At 40.2% G+C, this 16,976-nt stretch overlaps 1 protein-coding gene across 2 annotated transcripts in view; it reads right to left on the minus strand.

Annotated features, from left to right (window-relative positions):
- The window catches only part of sdccag8 (SHH signaling and ciliogenesis regulator sdccag8), a 415,760-nt gene that overhangs the window by 343,213 nt on the left and 55,571 nt on the right, over nt 1-16,976 (minus strand). For both annotated transcript variants that reach the window (XM_073050489.1, XM_073050488.1), the window contains exon 8: nt 4,170-4,358. In XM_073050489.1, the coding sequence (XP_072906590.1) occupies nt 4,170-4,358 (189 nt within the window). The remainder of the gene's footprint in view (nt 1-4,169; nt 4,359-16,976) is intronic.

Genomic DNA, 16,976 nt, shown 5'->3' on the forward strand with positions numbered 1-16,976 from the left:
CAGGCAACACAGCCTTCGGGACACTCTACCATCCTCACTCTCAGTCACTCTCTCTTGTTTCTGACTACAGACCAAATTTGAGGTAATCTAATGGATGTGACTACCCCTGAAACAGAAAATCCAGGTAACTCTCTCCCTTCCTGCTGTGCAGCAGTGTTTGAAGCTCAGATTCCAGGTCATCAAGTTTGAGCCTGAGTTCCTCGAGCAGCCAACACTTGCTGCAGATGTGGTCACCAGGAATCATAATGGGGTCTACCAGCTCCCACATCCCACATGTGCAGCTACAGCACATCACCTAATCCTGCTTCATCCCTGCTTTATTTAATTAGCTGTAATTTAGTGACTTTTTATTCAACCATACAAAAGCCATACTTGCTGCTTACCTGTGCCTCCTCACCAAAGCCTCTTGAGCCAAGGCCTCAAGTTCCCACTCCTACACTGGTCCCCTCACACAATGGCTACTCTGCTTTGACCCTGCTTTACTTTTATTTGCTCTTGCTAATGAATGGCAAATTGATTGGTCCACCGCTAATACGCTGAGCCCTGCAAAATGCTCCTTTTTTTAAACCCTTATTCCCGAAGTGTGCAAAGCTCTGCCTCTCTTAGAATCAATTAGTCCGCAGCTAATGTGTTGAGCCCTCCTTTTGTAACTCTTCTCCCAGACCTGCGCATAGCTCTTTCTCTCTTTGAATAGACTGGTCTGCTGCTAACGCGCCAAGCCCCGCAAAACACTTTTTTTAAAACTCTTCTCCTTGACCTGTGCAAAGCTCTATCTCTCTCTCTGCAAATTGATTGGTCCACCACTAGTGCGCCCAGCCCTGTGAAACGTTCCTTTTTTAAACTCTTCTCGATCTGTGCAAAGCTCCCTCTCCCTGAATCGATAGGTCTGCTGCTAATTTCCCTCCAGCGATGATTGTATATGTTGCTCTTATTTTCCAGTACATTACATTTTATTGCAAGAATAAACATTTTGCTCTTGGCAGCTGGTCCTTTAGATTCTTCTTATGAGACTCATTATTTAGTTTAAAATATTGTGAATTTTATAAACTGTGGGAACCCTGCAAAAGATTACTATCATCATAAGTTACAGATGAACTGCTGGTAGCTTAAAACATGACAATATGCTTCCAAACTTTGATAATTTATCATACAAATAAGGAAGGCTTTGACATACAGGCAACCAGCGTGCTTGGGTTACAGAAACATGCTCTTACAGAATTCACAAATAACAAATTGAGATACAAGTTAAAATTCACTCACAGAATTTAAATAAAAATAAATAGACACTATTTTTTCCCAACTTGCTTTTCTTGACACGTGTAGATGGTGCAGCTTTGCAAATTCAAATCCCTTCCCAAACCTGACCCTCACCTACACTCCCCACCTCCAGCGTATCCAGTGAATTTTTTTTGAACGTCATTGTAGAATTATCTTGAGACAGTTATCTGAAATTCAAACATTATTATTTGTGCAATAATTTGCACATTTCAGCCTACTATTTTTTGTTGTACTTTATATAAACAATGCGCCTTGTGGCGAATCAGGCAGCAACCTTGCCGTTTCTTTAGCATTTTGTCCTGTTTTTTAAAAGGCCGAGTTGCTAGCTTGATGCTCAACCCAGGATGGATGGAAAGCATACAAGGAGCTGGCTGATTTGAACCCGGGTCCACTTGCCTCAAAGTCCGGTGTGGATGCCACTACACCACCAGCCAGCTACTACAAACAATAGTGAATACTGAAAATGGAGGAGAAAGATAGAGGAGAATGTGAGGAGTTGAGTTTTGGGGAAACTTTCAGAAAGGAGAGAAGGGCGTGGTTTTGAGGAACAGAAACAATTTCAAAATACAGGGGCGAGTTGACAAGGTTGACTAGGAATTTTGGAACATACAAGGAAATCACAGAATACTTAAGGCCAACAACATGGATGGTTGATTAAGGACATCTGCTCTACACTCAAAGAGCAGCAATGTGGACATGGGACAGAAAGCATCCAGGGTGTAGGCTTCCACTCCGCACTCGAGGGCCAGTGAAGTGACTGTTGATGAAGGACATCCATCGATGCTGGGCTGACAAGCACTGTGGATAAGGATCACCGAGGATGAGAGCTGGTGGCTCACCAGGTCAGCTGTCCTTTCAGATTAGTGCGTCCCGGGATCAGACATCCATGTAAGCAGGAGGCACTAGGGCTGGCGAGTCAGAAGTTCAAGGCCTGGAATGGTGCTCCTCGGTAGCATAGTGGCTAGCGTGATGCTATTACAGCTCAGGGCGTTGGTGTTCAGAGTTCAATCCAGGTATCCTGGAATGCGTGGGTTTCCTCCAGTTTTCCTCCCACAGTTGGACAGATACATGGATGGCAGAAATATGGAAGGCTATGGTCAGACTGCAGGTCGATGGGGATAGGCAATTTAAATGGTTTGACATGGACTAGATGGGCCAAAGGGCCTTTTTAGTGCTGTTCTTTTCTATTACTCTATTCCAAAGATGTACTGGTTGGTAGATTAATAAGGTCATTGTAAGTTGCCCCGTGATTAGGTTACAGTAAAAAAATCAGGGGGTTGCTGGTGTTGTGGCTCAAAGGGATGGAAGGACCTATTCCACGCTGTGTCTCTAAACAAAATAAAAATAACTAAAAATATGTGGCCCTGTCACTGGCAAGTCCGGAGTTCAGGGTCCCATGATCAGATTGTCCTGGGGTCAGTACAGAGTATCGAAACCTGGAGGTCAGTCGAAAATCCAGAAATTGAAGCCCAGTAACTGATGCCCCGGGTCCATGAACACCAGAAAAGGCAGTCACCCATTGTCTGTCACCAAGTCCGCAAATGCATTGGAGGCTGCAGGCCTGACATGGGGCTGGAGAACGGTCTACGTGTATGAGTGGGTGTGTGGCTGGGTGGGAGTGAGAAAAGAGTTGTTCTGCAGCTGTTGTTTGGTTGTTTGTTGTGCTCTGTGCTGTTTTGCTGAACATTATGGACATGCTACGTTGGTGCCAGATTGTATGGCAACACTTGCGGCTGCCCCCAACACATCCTTAGACTGTGATGGTTGTTAATGCAAATGATGGACTTTACTGTATGTTTCAATGTACATGTGATTAACCTAGCAAACCGGAGAAAAACTGATGAATGGAGCAAGATTTGGGTGAGATTTAAATTCAAAGTAGATAATTTAAATTGGTGAATAAACAGTTAACTGAAATTATTAGGATGATGGCATTAGTATTATAGGGATATAAATCAGAAGTACCCAAAGTGCTCTGGGTTTACCCTTCCATTCAGCAGTTTATTAATGTTTAGAAAAATACTAGGAATAACAGATACATCTTGAACAGATGTTCAAGCTCCTGTCCAGTTCCTCAACTTATTACCTCAAGGGTGCTTTGAACTTCAATTTTCTCAGTGTACAACTATCCAGTAAAAATGTAACTCATTCCAACTATTCCAGCCACTGGAACCTCTTGGGGGGAGGATATACCCTATTTCTAATACCTTAATATCAAAATATGGTCTGATGTCATTCCTGAATGGGCTGACTGTAAATCTGAACACCACCCACCTATTAATGATTCTGCATATGCACTCAGTGGCTAGTCACTTTATTCGGCACTGGGTGTAGAACCTGCTGTGACCTTCTGCTGCAAAAGGTTTGGAAATGTTACGTTCTTCTGCACACCACTGTTGTTACACGTGGTTATTTAAGTTACTGTCGCCTTCTTGTCAGCTTAAACTAGTCTGACCATTTTCATTAACAAAGCATTTTCGTCCACAGAACTGCCACTCACTGGATATTTCTCAGCTTCTCGCACCATTCTATGTAAATTCTAGAAACTATTGTATTTGAAAGTACTAAGAGGTCAGCAGTCTTTGAGGTACTCAAACCACCCGATCTGGCATCACAATCATTCCACAGTCAAGTCACTTAAATCACATTTCTTCCCCATTCCAATGCTTGGTCTGAACAACAACTGAACCTCTTGACCATGTCTTCATGCTTTTATGCATTGAATTGCTGCCACATAACTGGCTGATTAGGTATATGCATTAACCAGCATGCATACAGGTATACCTAACAAAGTGGCCACTTGGTTAATTATGTATGTTAATTAATCAGGTACAAACAAGGAGAGGGCAATTCCTAAATATGGAATTATATGTAATTTGGAGCATACTTACTTTTTCAACGAGTCTATAGTCTGCATGTGTACGTCGCTATGAGTCCGGGCCATAACTGCCTCATGCTGGGCACATTTCAAACATAAGCCCCCAACACGATCTGCACTGTTTGCAGCAATCAGCAGCTCCTGGTGTTTTAATCGTTCTATGAACTCTTGACATTGCTTTTGAGATTCCAATAGGTCTTTTCTAGTATTGAACAATAAAAGAAATGTTTCAATAATTACATTCATTGTTAATTACATATAAAATAAAGGGGAAGCACAACCTAAATAAATGCAATCAAATATAAAGCTTTCATGATAGTATGGTAATGAAAATTAATTTGGGTAGCATACATAAAGCCAACATTCTGGAGTGGCACCAAAGCACCATGATTATAGTTGCTGCTAATAAAGGAGACTAATCTTATTTCACAACTACACAAGGGAGATCTTGATTGCCAGTGTCATTACCAGAGTTGTACTAAATTAGCTCCTCCAGAGGCAGAGTAGCTTCTCCTGAATCCAACATCTAGGATGCATACATTCCTTACTTTGTGTCCACACCAAGAGAAAAGCAAGGAGCAAGAACACTATCTGTGGTCTTTTCCAAAACCCTGGTCAATTGAGAGGAATTTGATCAATAAGACCAAAGAACTGATTGCGGAGTTCAGAAAGGGTAAAACGAGGGAACACATACCAGTCCAAATAGAGGGATCAGAAGTGGGGAGAGTGAGCAATTTCAAGTTCCTGGGTGTCAATACCTCTGAGGACTTAAGCTGGACCCAGCATACAGATGCAGCTATAAAGAAGACAAGATGGCAGCTATATTTCATTAGGACTTTAAGGAGATTTGGTTTGTTACAAAAAACACTCTCAAATTTCTACAGACGTACTATGGAGAACAATCTAACTGGTTGTATCACTGCCTGGTATTGTGGGTGGTGGGATGGAAGCTGCAGGGAGTTGTTCAATTAGTCAGCTCCATCATGGGCACTAGCCTTTGTAGGTACTTGGAGACTAATGATAAAATAAGTCAAAGTCAGTACGGTTTCTGTAAAGTGAAATATTGCCTGACAAATTTGAGGAGGGCTGGCACAACTAGTTAAGGAAAATGTCATGGCAGAGCTTAGTCAGGACAGACTGGAGACCTTGTCTAATGAGGTGTTATAGTTGGAACTGAAAAATAAGAAATGAATGACCAGTTAATGGGGCTATGTTACAGACCACCTAAAAGTCTGAGGGATTGAGAGGAACAAATTTGTAAAGAGATCGCAGACTGTTTCAAGAAACAGTCTGTTATAGTAGGCGATTTTAACTTTCCACATATTTACTGCGACTCCCATATTGTAAAAGGGATAGAGTTTGTCAAATATGTATGGGAAATTTTCCTTAATCAGTACGTAACAGTCCAAACGAGAATGTAAGCAATACTTGATCTGCTATTCAGGAACGAGAAGTCATGTGGTGAATACCTTGCATCTAATGATCATAATGCTTTTAGTTTCAAAGTCAATATTGAAAAGGATAGGTCTGGGCCATGGTTTGAGATTTAATTGGAGAAAGGTCAATTTTCATGGTATCAGAAAGGATATGGCAAGTGTGGATTGGGACGGGCTGTGTCCCGGGAAAGGTGTACTTGTTAGATGGGAGTACTTCAAAAGTGAAATTTTGAGAGTACAAAGCTTCTATGGGACTGTCAGAAATAAAAGTAAAGATAATAAGAGTAAGGAAAATTTGTTTTCAAGAGATATTGAGGCCCTGGTTAAGAGGGAAAAAAGGAGGTGCATAGCAGATATAGGCAAATAGGAACAAATGAGATGATTATGAAGTACATGAAATGCAAGAGAACACTTAAGAAATCAGGAAAGTTAAAAGAAGGCATGGAGTTGTTTCTAGGTGAAGGAGAATCCTAAGGGATTCTACAGGCATGTTAAGAGCAAAAGAGTTGCTAGTGACAAAATTGGTCCTTTGGAAGACCAGAATGGTAACCCATAGTTGGAGCTAAAAGAGCTGGGGGAGATCTTAAGTGCATTCTTTGCATTTGTATTTATTTGGGAGAGGGATACAGAGTCTATAGAAGCGAAGCAATGTGGCATGAATTTCACAGTCCCTGTACAGATTACAGACGAGGAGGTGTTTGCTACCCTGAGGCAATTCAGGGTAGATAAATCCCCAGGGCCACCCAAGACTTTATGGGAGAAGCCAGAGAGTGGTAGTAGTGAGTTGCCTCTCTGACTGGAGGCCTGTGACTAGTGGGGTGCTGTAGGGATCAGTCCTGGGTCTGTTTGTCATCTATATCAATGATCTAGATGATAATGTGATTAACTGAATCAGCAAATATGTAAATAACGCCAAGATTGGGGGGGGGGGGGGGGTAGTGGTTTTGGGAGGAAGATTGTCATGCCTTGCAGTGAGATCTGGACCAGCTGGAAAAATAGGCTGAAAAAATGGCAAATGGAATTTAATGCAGACAAGTGAGGTGTTGCAGTTCCGAAGGACCAGCCAGGGTTGGTCTTGAACAGTGAATGGTAGGGCACTGTGGAGTGTGGTAAAACAAAGGGATCTGGAAATGCAGGTACGTAATTCATTGAAATTGGTGTCACAGGTGGATAGGGATGTAGAGAAAGCTTTTGGTACATTGGCCTTCATAAATCAAGGTACTGAGTACAGGATGAGGGATGTTATGCTGAAGTTGTACAAGACATTAGTGAGGTCTAATTTAGAGTATTGTTTTTTTATTCTGATCACCTACCTATAGAAAAGATGTAAATAAGGTTGAAAGAGTACAGAGAAAATTTACAAAGAATTTGCAGGGTCTGTAGGACCTGACTTATAAGGAAAGATTGATTGGGTTAGGATATTTAAGAGATGTTTGAATAGGTTCATGGATGGTAGAGGTTTAGAGGGCTATGGTCCCGGTGCAAATCGATGGGAGAAGTCAGTTTAAATGGTTCAATATGGACCAGATGGGCTGAAGGGCCCGTTTTTGTGCTGTACTATTTTATGACTCTGTTTTTCAGCTTTGATCACGAATTCCCAGGATGAGACACTGGAAAATATGTACTGCTTCTCATACCTTTGGAACCACCTCTAAGCAAAGTCAAATATTGATGAAATTCACACCTCTTTCAATATTTTTTCTGATTTTAGCAAGAGTGAAAGAGTGTTTGAAGATGTGTACCATCATGGTTGTTGTGATGGGAGATTTTAAACTTTCCTAATATTGATTGGCATCTCCTTAGCACAAGGGGTTTAGATGGGGTGGAGTTTGTTAGGTGTGTTCAGGAAGGTTTCCTGATGCAATATGTAGATAAGCCAACTAGGCTGTACTTGATCTGGTATTAGGAAATGAACCTGGTTAGGTGTCAGATCTCTTGGTGGGAGAGCATTTTGGAGGTAGTGACCACAACTCTGTCTCCTTCAGCATATGCTGGAGAGGGATAGCAGCAGATAATTTGGGAAAACATTTAATTGGGGTAGGGGGAAATATGATGCTATTAGACAGGAACTTGGGAGCATAAATTGGGAGCAGATGTTCTTAGAGAAACGCACAGCAGAAATGTGGCAAGTGTTCTGCATAGTTCCACTGAGGTAGGGAAAGGATGGTAGATTTAACGAACCATGGTGTACAAAGGATGTAACAAATTTAGTTAAGAAGAAAAGCTTATGAAAGGCTCAAGAAACTAGGTACTGTTAGAGCTCTAGAAAATTACAAGGTTGCTACGAAGGAGCTTAAGAATGGAATTAAGAGAGCCAGAAGAGGCCATGAGAAGGCCTTGGTAAGCAGGATTAAGGAAAAGCCCAAGGCATTCTACAAATATGCGAAGAGCAAGAAGATGAGCCATGTGAGTATAGGACCAATCTGGTGGATCTGTGCATGGAGTCGGAGGAGGTAGTGGAGGTACTTAATGAATACTTTCCTTCAGTATTCACCAGGGAAAAAGACCTTGGCAATTGTGGGGAATGCTTACAGCAGACTGAAACGCTTGAGAATACAGACATTAAGAAAGAGCTGGAGCTTTTGAAAAGTATTAAGTTAGATAAGTCACCAGGTCAAGATGAGATATACCCCAGGCTGCTGTGGGAAGCAAGGGAGGGGATTGCTGAACCTCTTGCAATGATCTTTGCATCATCAATAGGGACAGGAGAAGTGCTGGAGGATTGGAGGGTTGCAAATATCGTTCCCTTGTTCAAGAAAGCCAGTAGAGATAACCCAGCAAAATTATAGACCAGTGAGTCTAACTTCAGTGGTAGGCAAGTCATTGCAGAAGATCCTGAGAGGCAGGACTGATGAGCATTTGGAGAGACATAATCTGATTAGGGATAGTCAGCACAGCTTTGTCACGGGCAGATCGTGCCTTACGAGCCTGATTGAATTCTTTGAGGATGTAACAATATACATTGATGAAGGTAGAACAGTGGATGTAGTGTATATAGATTTCAGTAAGGCATTTGATAAGGTTCCCCATGCAAGGCTCCTTCAGAAAGTAAGGAGACCTTGCTTTGTGGATCCAGAATTGGCTTGCCCACAGAAGGCAAAGGGTGGCTGTAGTTGGTTTGTATTCGGCATGAAGGTTGGTGACCAGCAGTGTTCCGCAGGGATCTGTTCTGGGACCCCTCCTCTTCTATAAATGACCTGGATGAAGAAGTAGAAGGGTGGGTTAGTAAGTTTGCTGATGACACAAAGGTTGGGGGTGTTGTGGATAGTCTGGAGGGTTGTCAGAGGTGACAATGGCACATCGATAGGATGCAGAACTGGGCTGAGAAGTGGCAGATGGACTTCAACCAGATATGTATGAAGTAGTTCATTTTGGTAGTGTTACGTACCCGTGACGCGTGACAGTGGTACCCTTGTCACGTGACTGGGGTTGAAGTTATACTGGACATGAGGTAATGGTGGAGTGATGTCATTTTCCCGCCAGTAGAGGTCATGTGACAGGTTTTTTCTACAGGGTATAAAAGGAAGACCCACCCTGTCGGGTGGGGCAGTTCGTGGCTGGATTTGCCAAGATGACTTCATGTTACTGTGTGATTTAATGTGATGACGCAGTTTAGTTAAAAATGAAGTTTTATATAATGCCTAAAGTTTAAAAGGTCAGAGCCAACGGTTTCTTTGCTAAGGGAGAGTGAAGAAAAGTTTGGAAAATGGAGATCGAGAGGAATCGATTTTCGATGGATTGACTTCGACCTTGTGTGATCCTCATTCGGAAGGATTTCGTTTACTATTCTCACGATAGTCTCCGCTGGAAAAAGCGGGAGATTGAGAATATTGTGGAAGGAAGGTCAGTCACTTTAAGCTGTTATATTTAATAAAATTCGACGTGGGAGTTCGACGCTGGGAATCGAAGGACATCGACGTGGAAGAGAATTTAAATCGCTTTAAAAAGTCTCTCCTTTTAAAAGTACCGTGAGCTTTTGAACTGTCGGCATATCGTTCTTTGAACTGTTTTCATTCGGCAATTCGCTTTGGAGAACTGTTTTTTTCAATACTACTTTAAAGACTGTTTGAGACTGCAAAGCTATTAAGAACTGTCTGACCAGCTGCCAGCAGCTGAGCTCGGACCATTGTTTGGGTTTGTTTACATTTGAAGGGGGTTTGTTATCAGTGTTTAATAAACGTGTTGTTCGTTATAAAACCCCTTGCCTAACTCATCTATATTATTGTTGCTGGAATACGTAACATAATTATGGGGGCTACGTTCGGGATTGAATTATTTGAGTTTAAAAAGTTTTTTGAATTTTGAGTCGGTGTTTTGGTAACGGGGATTGCTCGATTTTTTTTTGTTTGATTGGCTTGTGAGTGGTATTCGGCAACGATGAATATTGATGAGTTTCTGGATTCGCCAGTCGCGGATTTGTTAGTGAAGGCGAAAAAAACTGAAGTCTCTGAACTTGCAAATCGGTTGCATATTAAAGGGATTTTGCCAACTACATCAAAAGCTGTAATACAGAGAAAGATCGCATCACATTTTGTGGCTTCGGGTCATTTTGAAGAATTGATTTTAGAATCGTTTCCAATAAGTAATCTGGAGATGCAGTTGCAAATTGAACAAATGATGTTAGAGAGGTGTAAATTGGAATCTGAGCAAAAGCAAAGAGATTTTGAATATGCAATGGAGAAATTAAGGTCTGTAGAACAGTCTGCTGGTTCTAAAAAACCGTTTGTTGCTAGCCAAGAAATTAAATTGGTCCCTCCATTTAGTGAAACAGAAGTGGAGAGATATTTTCAACATTTTGAAACTATTGCTCGGATGTCAGAGTGGCCGAAAGATAAATGGTCAGTGTTATTACAGAGTGTAATCAAAGGCAAGGCACAACAGGTTTACACAGCTTTAACTGCTGCGCAAGCATTAGATTATGATATTGTGAAAGAAAATATTCTCAAATCGTATGAATTGGTCCCAGAAGCGTACAGGGAAAGATTCAGGAGTTTGAAAAAGTCTGTGGAAAAGACTTATGTGGAATTTGCCTATGATAAAGCTATGTGTTTTGAGAGATGGGTTTCTTCTAAAAATGTAAATGAGGACTATGAGACTTTGAAAGAGCTGATTTTGATGGAGGAATTTAAAAGAAGCATTCCTGTTGAAGTAAGGACCTACTTAAATGAGAGGGATACTGATAAATTGCAGGACTGTGCTAGATTAGCTGATGAGTATGTTTTAATCCATAAGAATAAATTTCCTCAGGGTAGAATTTTTAAGAGGAAAAATAATATGGAGACTCCAGGTAAATCAGAAATTAAATTAGAGGTTAATGAGAGAGGTAAGGAGGAAGGAAAACCTGTGAAGGAAAGACAGTTTGGTCTTATTTGTAACTATTGTAAGAAGCCTGGCCATGTAATAGCTAACTGTTTCAAATTGAAAAAGAAAGAGAAGGAAGCAGTTCCGGATGCTTGTGTGCAACATACTAAAGCACCTGTAAAGTTACAGGGTTTGGTAAACACAAATGAGGATTTGTTAGAGTCTGACAAAGTTAGAAAGGGATATGATCATTTTATAACTGAAGGGTTTGTATCCTTGAAAGAAGGATCTACTCTGGTGCCAATAAAGATTCTTAGGGATACTGGAGCTTCTCAATCACTGATGTTAGATAGTGTGTTGAAGTTTAATGAAGAGAGTGATACTGGTGAGGTGAATTACATAAGAGGTGTTGGAAGTGATTTTATGCCTGTACGTTTACATGAAGTAAATTTAAAGTCAGGGTTAGTTGCAGGATTTGTTAAGGTAGGATTACAGCATAGCTTACCTGTGAAGGGTATTTCTTTATTGTTAGGTAATGACTTGGCAGGTGGACAAGTTTTTCCTGAAGTGCATTTGACAATGGAATCAGAGGAACCAGAGGTGAATTCTAACACAGATTTTTCTTGTGTTGTGACTAGAGCTATGGCTAAAAAGATTGATGTGCAGAATGAGGTTGTTACTCATGACTGTTCAACTCAGGATTTGAGTTTTGAGGATGTGTCAGAAACTTTCTTACCTTCGTTGTTTGAACAAGATTCTGGGAGTAAGTCTGACTATGAAGATTTATCTCTGTCTCGGAAGGAGATGATAGCAGAGCAGAATAGAGATCCTGAGATTGTAAAATTAAGGGAACAAGCTTTACTAGGTAGTGAAATTGAGAAGGTGTCAGTAGGATATTACTTGGAAAAAGGAGTGTTGATGAGGAAGTGGAGGTCGCCTACAATTCCTGCAAGTGAGGAATGGAATGTTGTTTATCAGGTAGTTGTTCCTAAAGTTTATCGGAATGAGATTTTGACTTTAGCTCATAGTGTGCCTTTAGGTGGACATCAAGGGGTAAGGAAGACTGTGGACAAAATTTTAAAACATTTTTACTGGCCTGGTTTAAGAAAAGATGTGGCGATGTTTTGTAAGACGTGCCATACTTGTCAAATTGTGGGTAAACCAAATCAGGTTACACCAGTAGCTCCATTACAACCTATTCCAGCATTCGGTGAACCGTTTTCTAAAGTTATTGTAGATTGTGTTGGTCCATTACCAAAGACAAAAACTGGTTATCAGTATTTGTTGACTATCATGTGTACTTCGTCTAGGTTTCCAGAGGCAGTACCACTTAGGAATATAAAAGCTAAAACTGTGACGAAGGCTCTTATAAAATTCTTTACTTATTTTGGATTGCCTAAGGAAATACAAACTGATCAAGGTAGTAATTTTATGTCTGGATTGTTTCAACAGATAGTTTATAAATTGGGAGCTAAGCAAATTACTTCGTCTGCATACCATCCAGAATCGCAAGGTGCCTTGGAGAGGTTTCATTCTACTCTCAAGAATATGATTAGGACATATTGTGTGGAGAATGAAAGTGACTGGGATGAGAGTATAAACTTACTTTTATTTGTAGTAAGGGAATCGGTACAGGAATCTTTAGGTTTTAGTCCATTTGAACTTGTGTTTGGGCATAGAGTTAGAGGACCTTTAGCTTTATTGAAGGAACAGTGGATTAGTAAGGAAGTGCATACTAATTTGTTGGATTATGTTTTGAAATTTAAGGACAGGTTACATAAAGCTTGTAGCTTAGCCAAGGAAAATTTGGAGTTGGCTCAGGAGAAAATGAAGACTTGGTATGATAAGGAAGCTAGGATGAGGATGTTTAAGCCTGGAGATAAGGTGTTGGTTCTTTTCCCAGTGCAGACAAATCCTTTACAAGCTAGATTTCATGGGCCTTATGAAATTGTGTCTAGAGTTAATGATGTGGATTATGTAATAAAAACTCCAGATCGTAGAAGGTCAACACAACTTTGCCACATAAATATGATTAAACCATATTTTGAGAAACAATCTGATACTGTGACTGTTGTGGTTAGTGAGAATGAGTTGGATTTAACTGGGAACATGATAGATGATTCATCTGACTTTCATTCTAAATCTAACATTGTTTCTGTTAGGTTACCTAATTCGACTATTTTGGAAAATATGGATGAGAAATTAGCACATTTACAGCTAGAGCAGAAACAACAGATGAAGGAATTGATTTTTAAGTATAAGGATTTGTTTCCAGATGTTCCGAGAAGGACTACTATAGCTTCACATGATGTAGATGTTGGAGATGCCAAACCTATTAAACAACATCCATATAGGATGAACATGGAAAAATGTGAACTTGCTGAGAAAGAAATTGAATACATGTTAGAGAATGATATTATTAGACATTCTAACTCGAATTGGAGTTCGCCATGTGTTATGGTGCCAAAACCTGATGGTAGTATTAGATAGATAGATAGATACTTTATTCATCCCCATGGGGAAATTCAACATTTTTTCCAATGTCCCATACACTTGTTGTAGCAAAAACTCCTTACATACAATACTTAACTCAGTAATAATATGATATGCATCTAAATCACTAACTCAAAAAGCATTAATAATAGCTTTAAAAAAAAAAGTTCTTAAGTCCTGGCAGTTGAATTGTAAAGCCTAATGGCATTGGGGAGTATTGACCTCTTCATCCTGTCTGAGGAGCATTGCATCGACAGTAACCTGTCGCTGAAACTGCTTCTCTGTCTCTGGATGGTGCTATGTAGAGGATGTATGTATGCTATGTAGGTTTTGTACGGACTATAGAAAGGTGAATGCTGTAACGAAAACAGATGCATATCCAATTCCTAGAGTAGATGATTGTGTAGATAAGGTTGGAAAAGCAAAGTTCCTTACAAAGATTGATTTATTGAAAGGGTATTGGTGTGTTCCATTAACGGACAGAGGTAGAGAGATTTCTGCATTTGTAACTCCATCTGGGTTATATGAGTATAATGTTCTTCCATTTGGGATGAAGAATGCCCCAGGTACTTTTCAGAGGATGATTAATTCTGTGATTCAGGGTTTGAAAGATACTGATGCTTATATTGATGATTTAGTGACAGGAAATGATACTTGGGAAGCACACATTATTGCGGTGGAGAAATTGTTTGAAAAGCTTTCAAAAGCTAACTTGACTATTAATTTAGCCAAGAGTGAATTTGGACATGCTACTGTGACTTACCTTGGTTATGTTGTAGGTCAAGGTAAGGTAGCTCCTGTTCAGGCAAAAGTTCAGGCAATTTTGGAAATTCCCACTCCGACGGGGAAAAAAAACTCTCAGAAGGTTTTTGGGAATGGTAGGATATTATCGAAAATTTTGTAAGAATTTTGCTAATGTTGCCCTTCCATTAACTAACCTTCTGCAGAAGAATGTAAAGTTTGTATGGACAGTGTTTTGTCAGGAAGCATTTGAAAAATTGAAAACAATGATATGTGAACAACCTGTGCTTAAAGCACCTGATTTTGAAAAACCTTTTTCATTAGCTGTAGATGCTAGTGATGAAGCTGCGGGGGCAGTACTGATGCAAAGGAATGAGGGTGATGATGTTGATCATCCAGTAGCATACTTTTCTAAGAAATTTAATAAGCATCAAAGAAACTATTCAACAATAGAGAAAGAATTGTTATCTCTTGTTTTAGCTTTGGAATATTTTGAGGTATATGTTGGTACAACTCAAAAACCACTTATTGTTTACACTGATCATAATCCGTTAGTTTTTCTGAGTAAGATGAAAAACAAAAACAGAAGATTGTTAAATTGGAGTTTGATGTTACAAGAGTACAATATTGTGATAACTCATATTAAAGGTAAAGATAATGTGGTTGCTGATTGTCTATCTCGATGTTGACTGTACAATGTTTTTTTTTGGAGTGGTTTTTTTTTGTAACACTCCTACTGTATTGTATATTGTGTATGTTATATAATTTATACATTTGTTTTTCTTGTAAGTAATTGTTAAAAATTTTTGTTCTTGACAGACCAAAAATGTTTTTTTTGGAGGGAGGTGTTACGTACCCGTGACGCGTGACAGTGGTACCCTTGTCACGTGACTGGGGTTGAAGTTATACTGGACATGAGGTAATGGTGGAGTGATGTCATTTTCCCGCCAGTAGAGGTCATGTGACAGGTTTTTTCTACAGGGTATAAAAGGAAGACCCACCCTGTCGGGTGGGGCAGTTCGTGGCTGGATTTGCCAAGATGACTTCATGTTACTGTGTGATTTAATGTGATGACGCAGTTTAGTTAAAAATGAAGTTTTATATAATGCCTAAAGTTTAAAAGGTCAGAGCCAACGGTTTCTTTGCTAAGGGAGAGTGAAGAAAAGTTTGGAAAATGGAGATCGAGAGGAATCGATTTTCGATGGATTGACTTCGACCTTGTGTGATCCTCATTCGGAAGGATTTCGTTTACTATTCTCACGATAGTCTCCGCTGGAAAAAGCGGGAGATTGAGAATATTGTGGAAGGAAGGTCAGTCACTTTAAGCTGTTATATTTAATAAAATTCGACGTGGGAGTTCGACGCTGGGAATCGAAGGACATCGACGTGGAAGAGAATTTAAATCGCTTTAAAAAGTCTCTCCTTTTAAAAGTACCGTGAGCTTTTGAACTGTCGGCATATCGTTCTTTGAACTGTTTTCATTCGGCAATTCGCTTTGGAGAACTGTTTTTTTCAATACTACTTTAAAGACTGTTTGAGACTGCAAAGCTATTAAGAACTGTCTGACCAGCTGCCAGCAGCTGAGCTCGGACCATTGTTTGGGTTTGTTTACATTTGAAGGGGGTTTGTTATCAGTGTTTAATAAACGTGTTGTTCGTTATAAAACCCCTTGCCTAACTCATCTATATTATTGTTGCCCGAATACGTAACAGTAGGTCCAATTTGAAAACAGAATATAACATAAATGTTAAGACTCTTGGCAGTCTGATGCATCTGAGAGATCTTGGGGTCCGTGTCAATAGGATACTCAAAACTGCTGCGCAGGTTTACAGTGTTGTTAAGAAGGTGCATGGTGTGTTGGCATTCACCAACCGTGGGATTATGTTCATTATGTGAGGTAATGTTACAGCTATATATGACCTTGGCCAGACCCTATTTGGATTACTGTGTTCAGTTCTGGTCACCTCACTACAGGAAGGATGTGGATACAACAGAGAGAATGCAGAGGAGATTTACAAGGATGTTGCCTGGATTGGAGGGCGGCCCTTATGAGAATAGATTGAGTGTACTTGGCCTTTTCTCCTTAGAGGTGTATAAGATGTTGAGGGGCACTGATCATGTGAATAGCCAGGAGCTTTTTTCCAGGGCTGAAATGGCTAACATGAGGGGGCATAGTTTTAAGGTGCTTGGAAATAGGTACCGAGGGGATGCCAGGGGCAAGTTTTTCACGGAGAGAGTGGTGGGTGCATTGAATGTACTGCTAGCAGCGGTGGTGGAAGTGGATACAATAGGGTTTTTTTCACAGCCCCTTAGATAGGTACATAGTGCTTAGAAAAATAGAAGGCTATGAGCTAAGGAAATTTTAGGCAGTCTCTAGAGTAGGTTACATGGTCAGCACAACATTGTGTGCTGTAGATTTCTAAGTTCTACGTTCTATCCACTCTGACTGATGGGAATCACTGGCTAAGCAGTTCTCAAAATGAAGAAACATTTGGGATGATGTTGTGAACCTTGAGACCATATGCAAGGAGCACATAGAAACCCAGTGTAAATGTTGAGAAAAGTGCCTTGACACTTCTCAATTTTCCCTTCTCATTATTACCATCAAGCAGGAAGTACAGGAGTCTTTCAATCCACACCACCAGGTTCAGTAGCCGTTTTTACCCTATAACGATCAGGCTCCTGAACCAGTGTGGATAACTTGACTTACCTCAACGCTGAACTGATTCTAAAACATACAGACTCTCTTTCAAGGATGCTACAACTCATGTTTTCAACATGATTTATTTATTTGAACAAACTGTCTTATTTTGCACATTGGTTGTCAGTCTTTGTTTATGTAGTCTTCA

Source organism: Hemitrygon akajei, chromosome 7, assembly GCF_048418815.1.
Source record: "Hemitrygon akajei chromosome 7, sHemAka1.3, whole genome shotgun sequence".
Lineage (NCBI taxonomy): Eukaryota > Metazoa > Chordata > Chondrichthyes > Myliobatiformes > Dasyatidae > Hemitrygon > Hemitrygon akajei.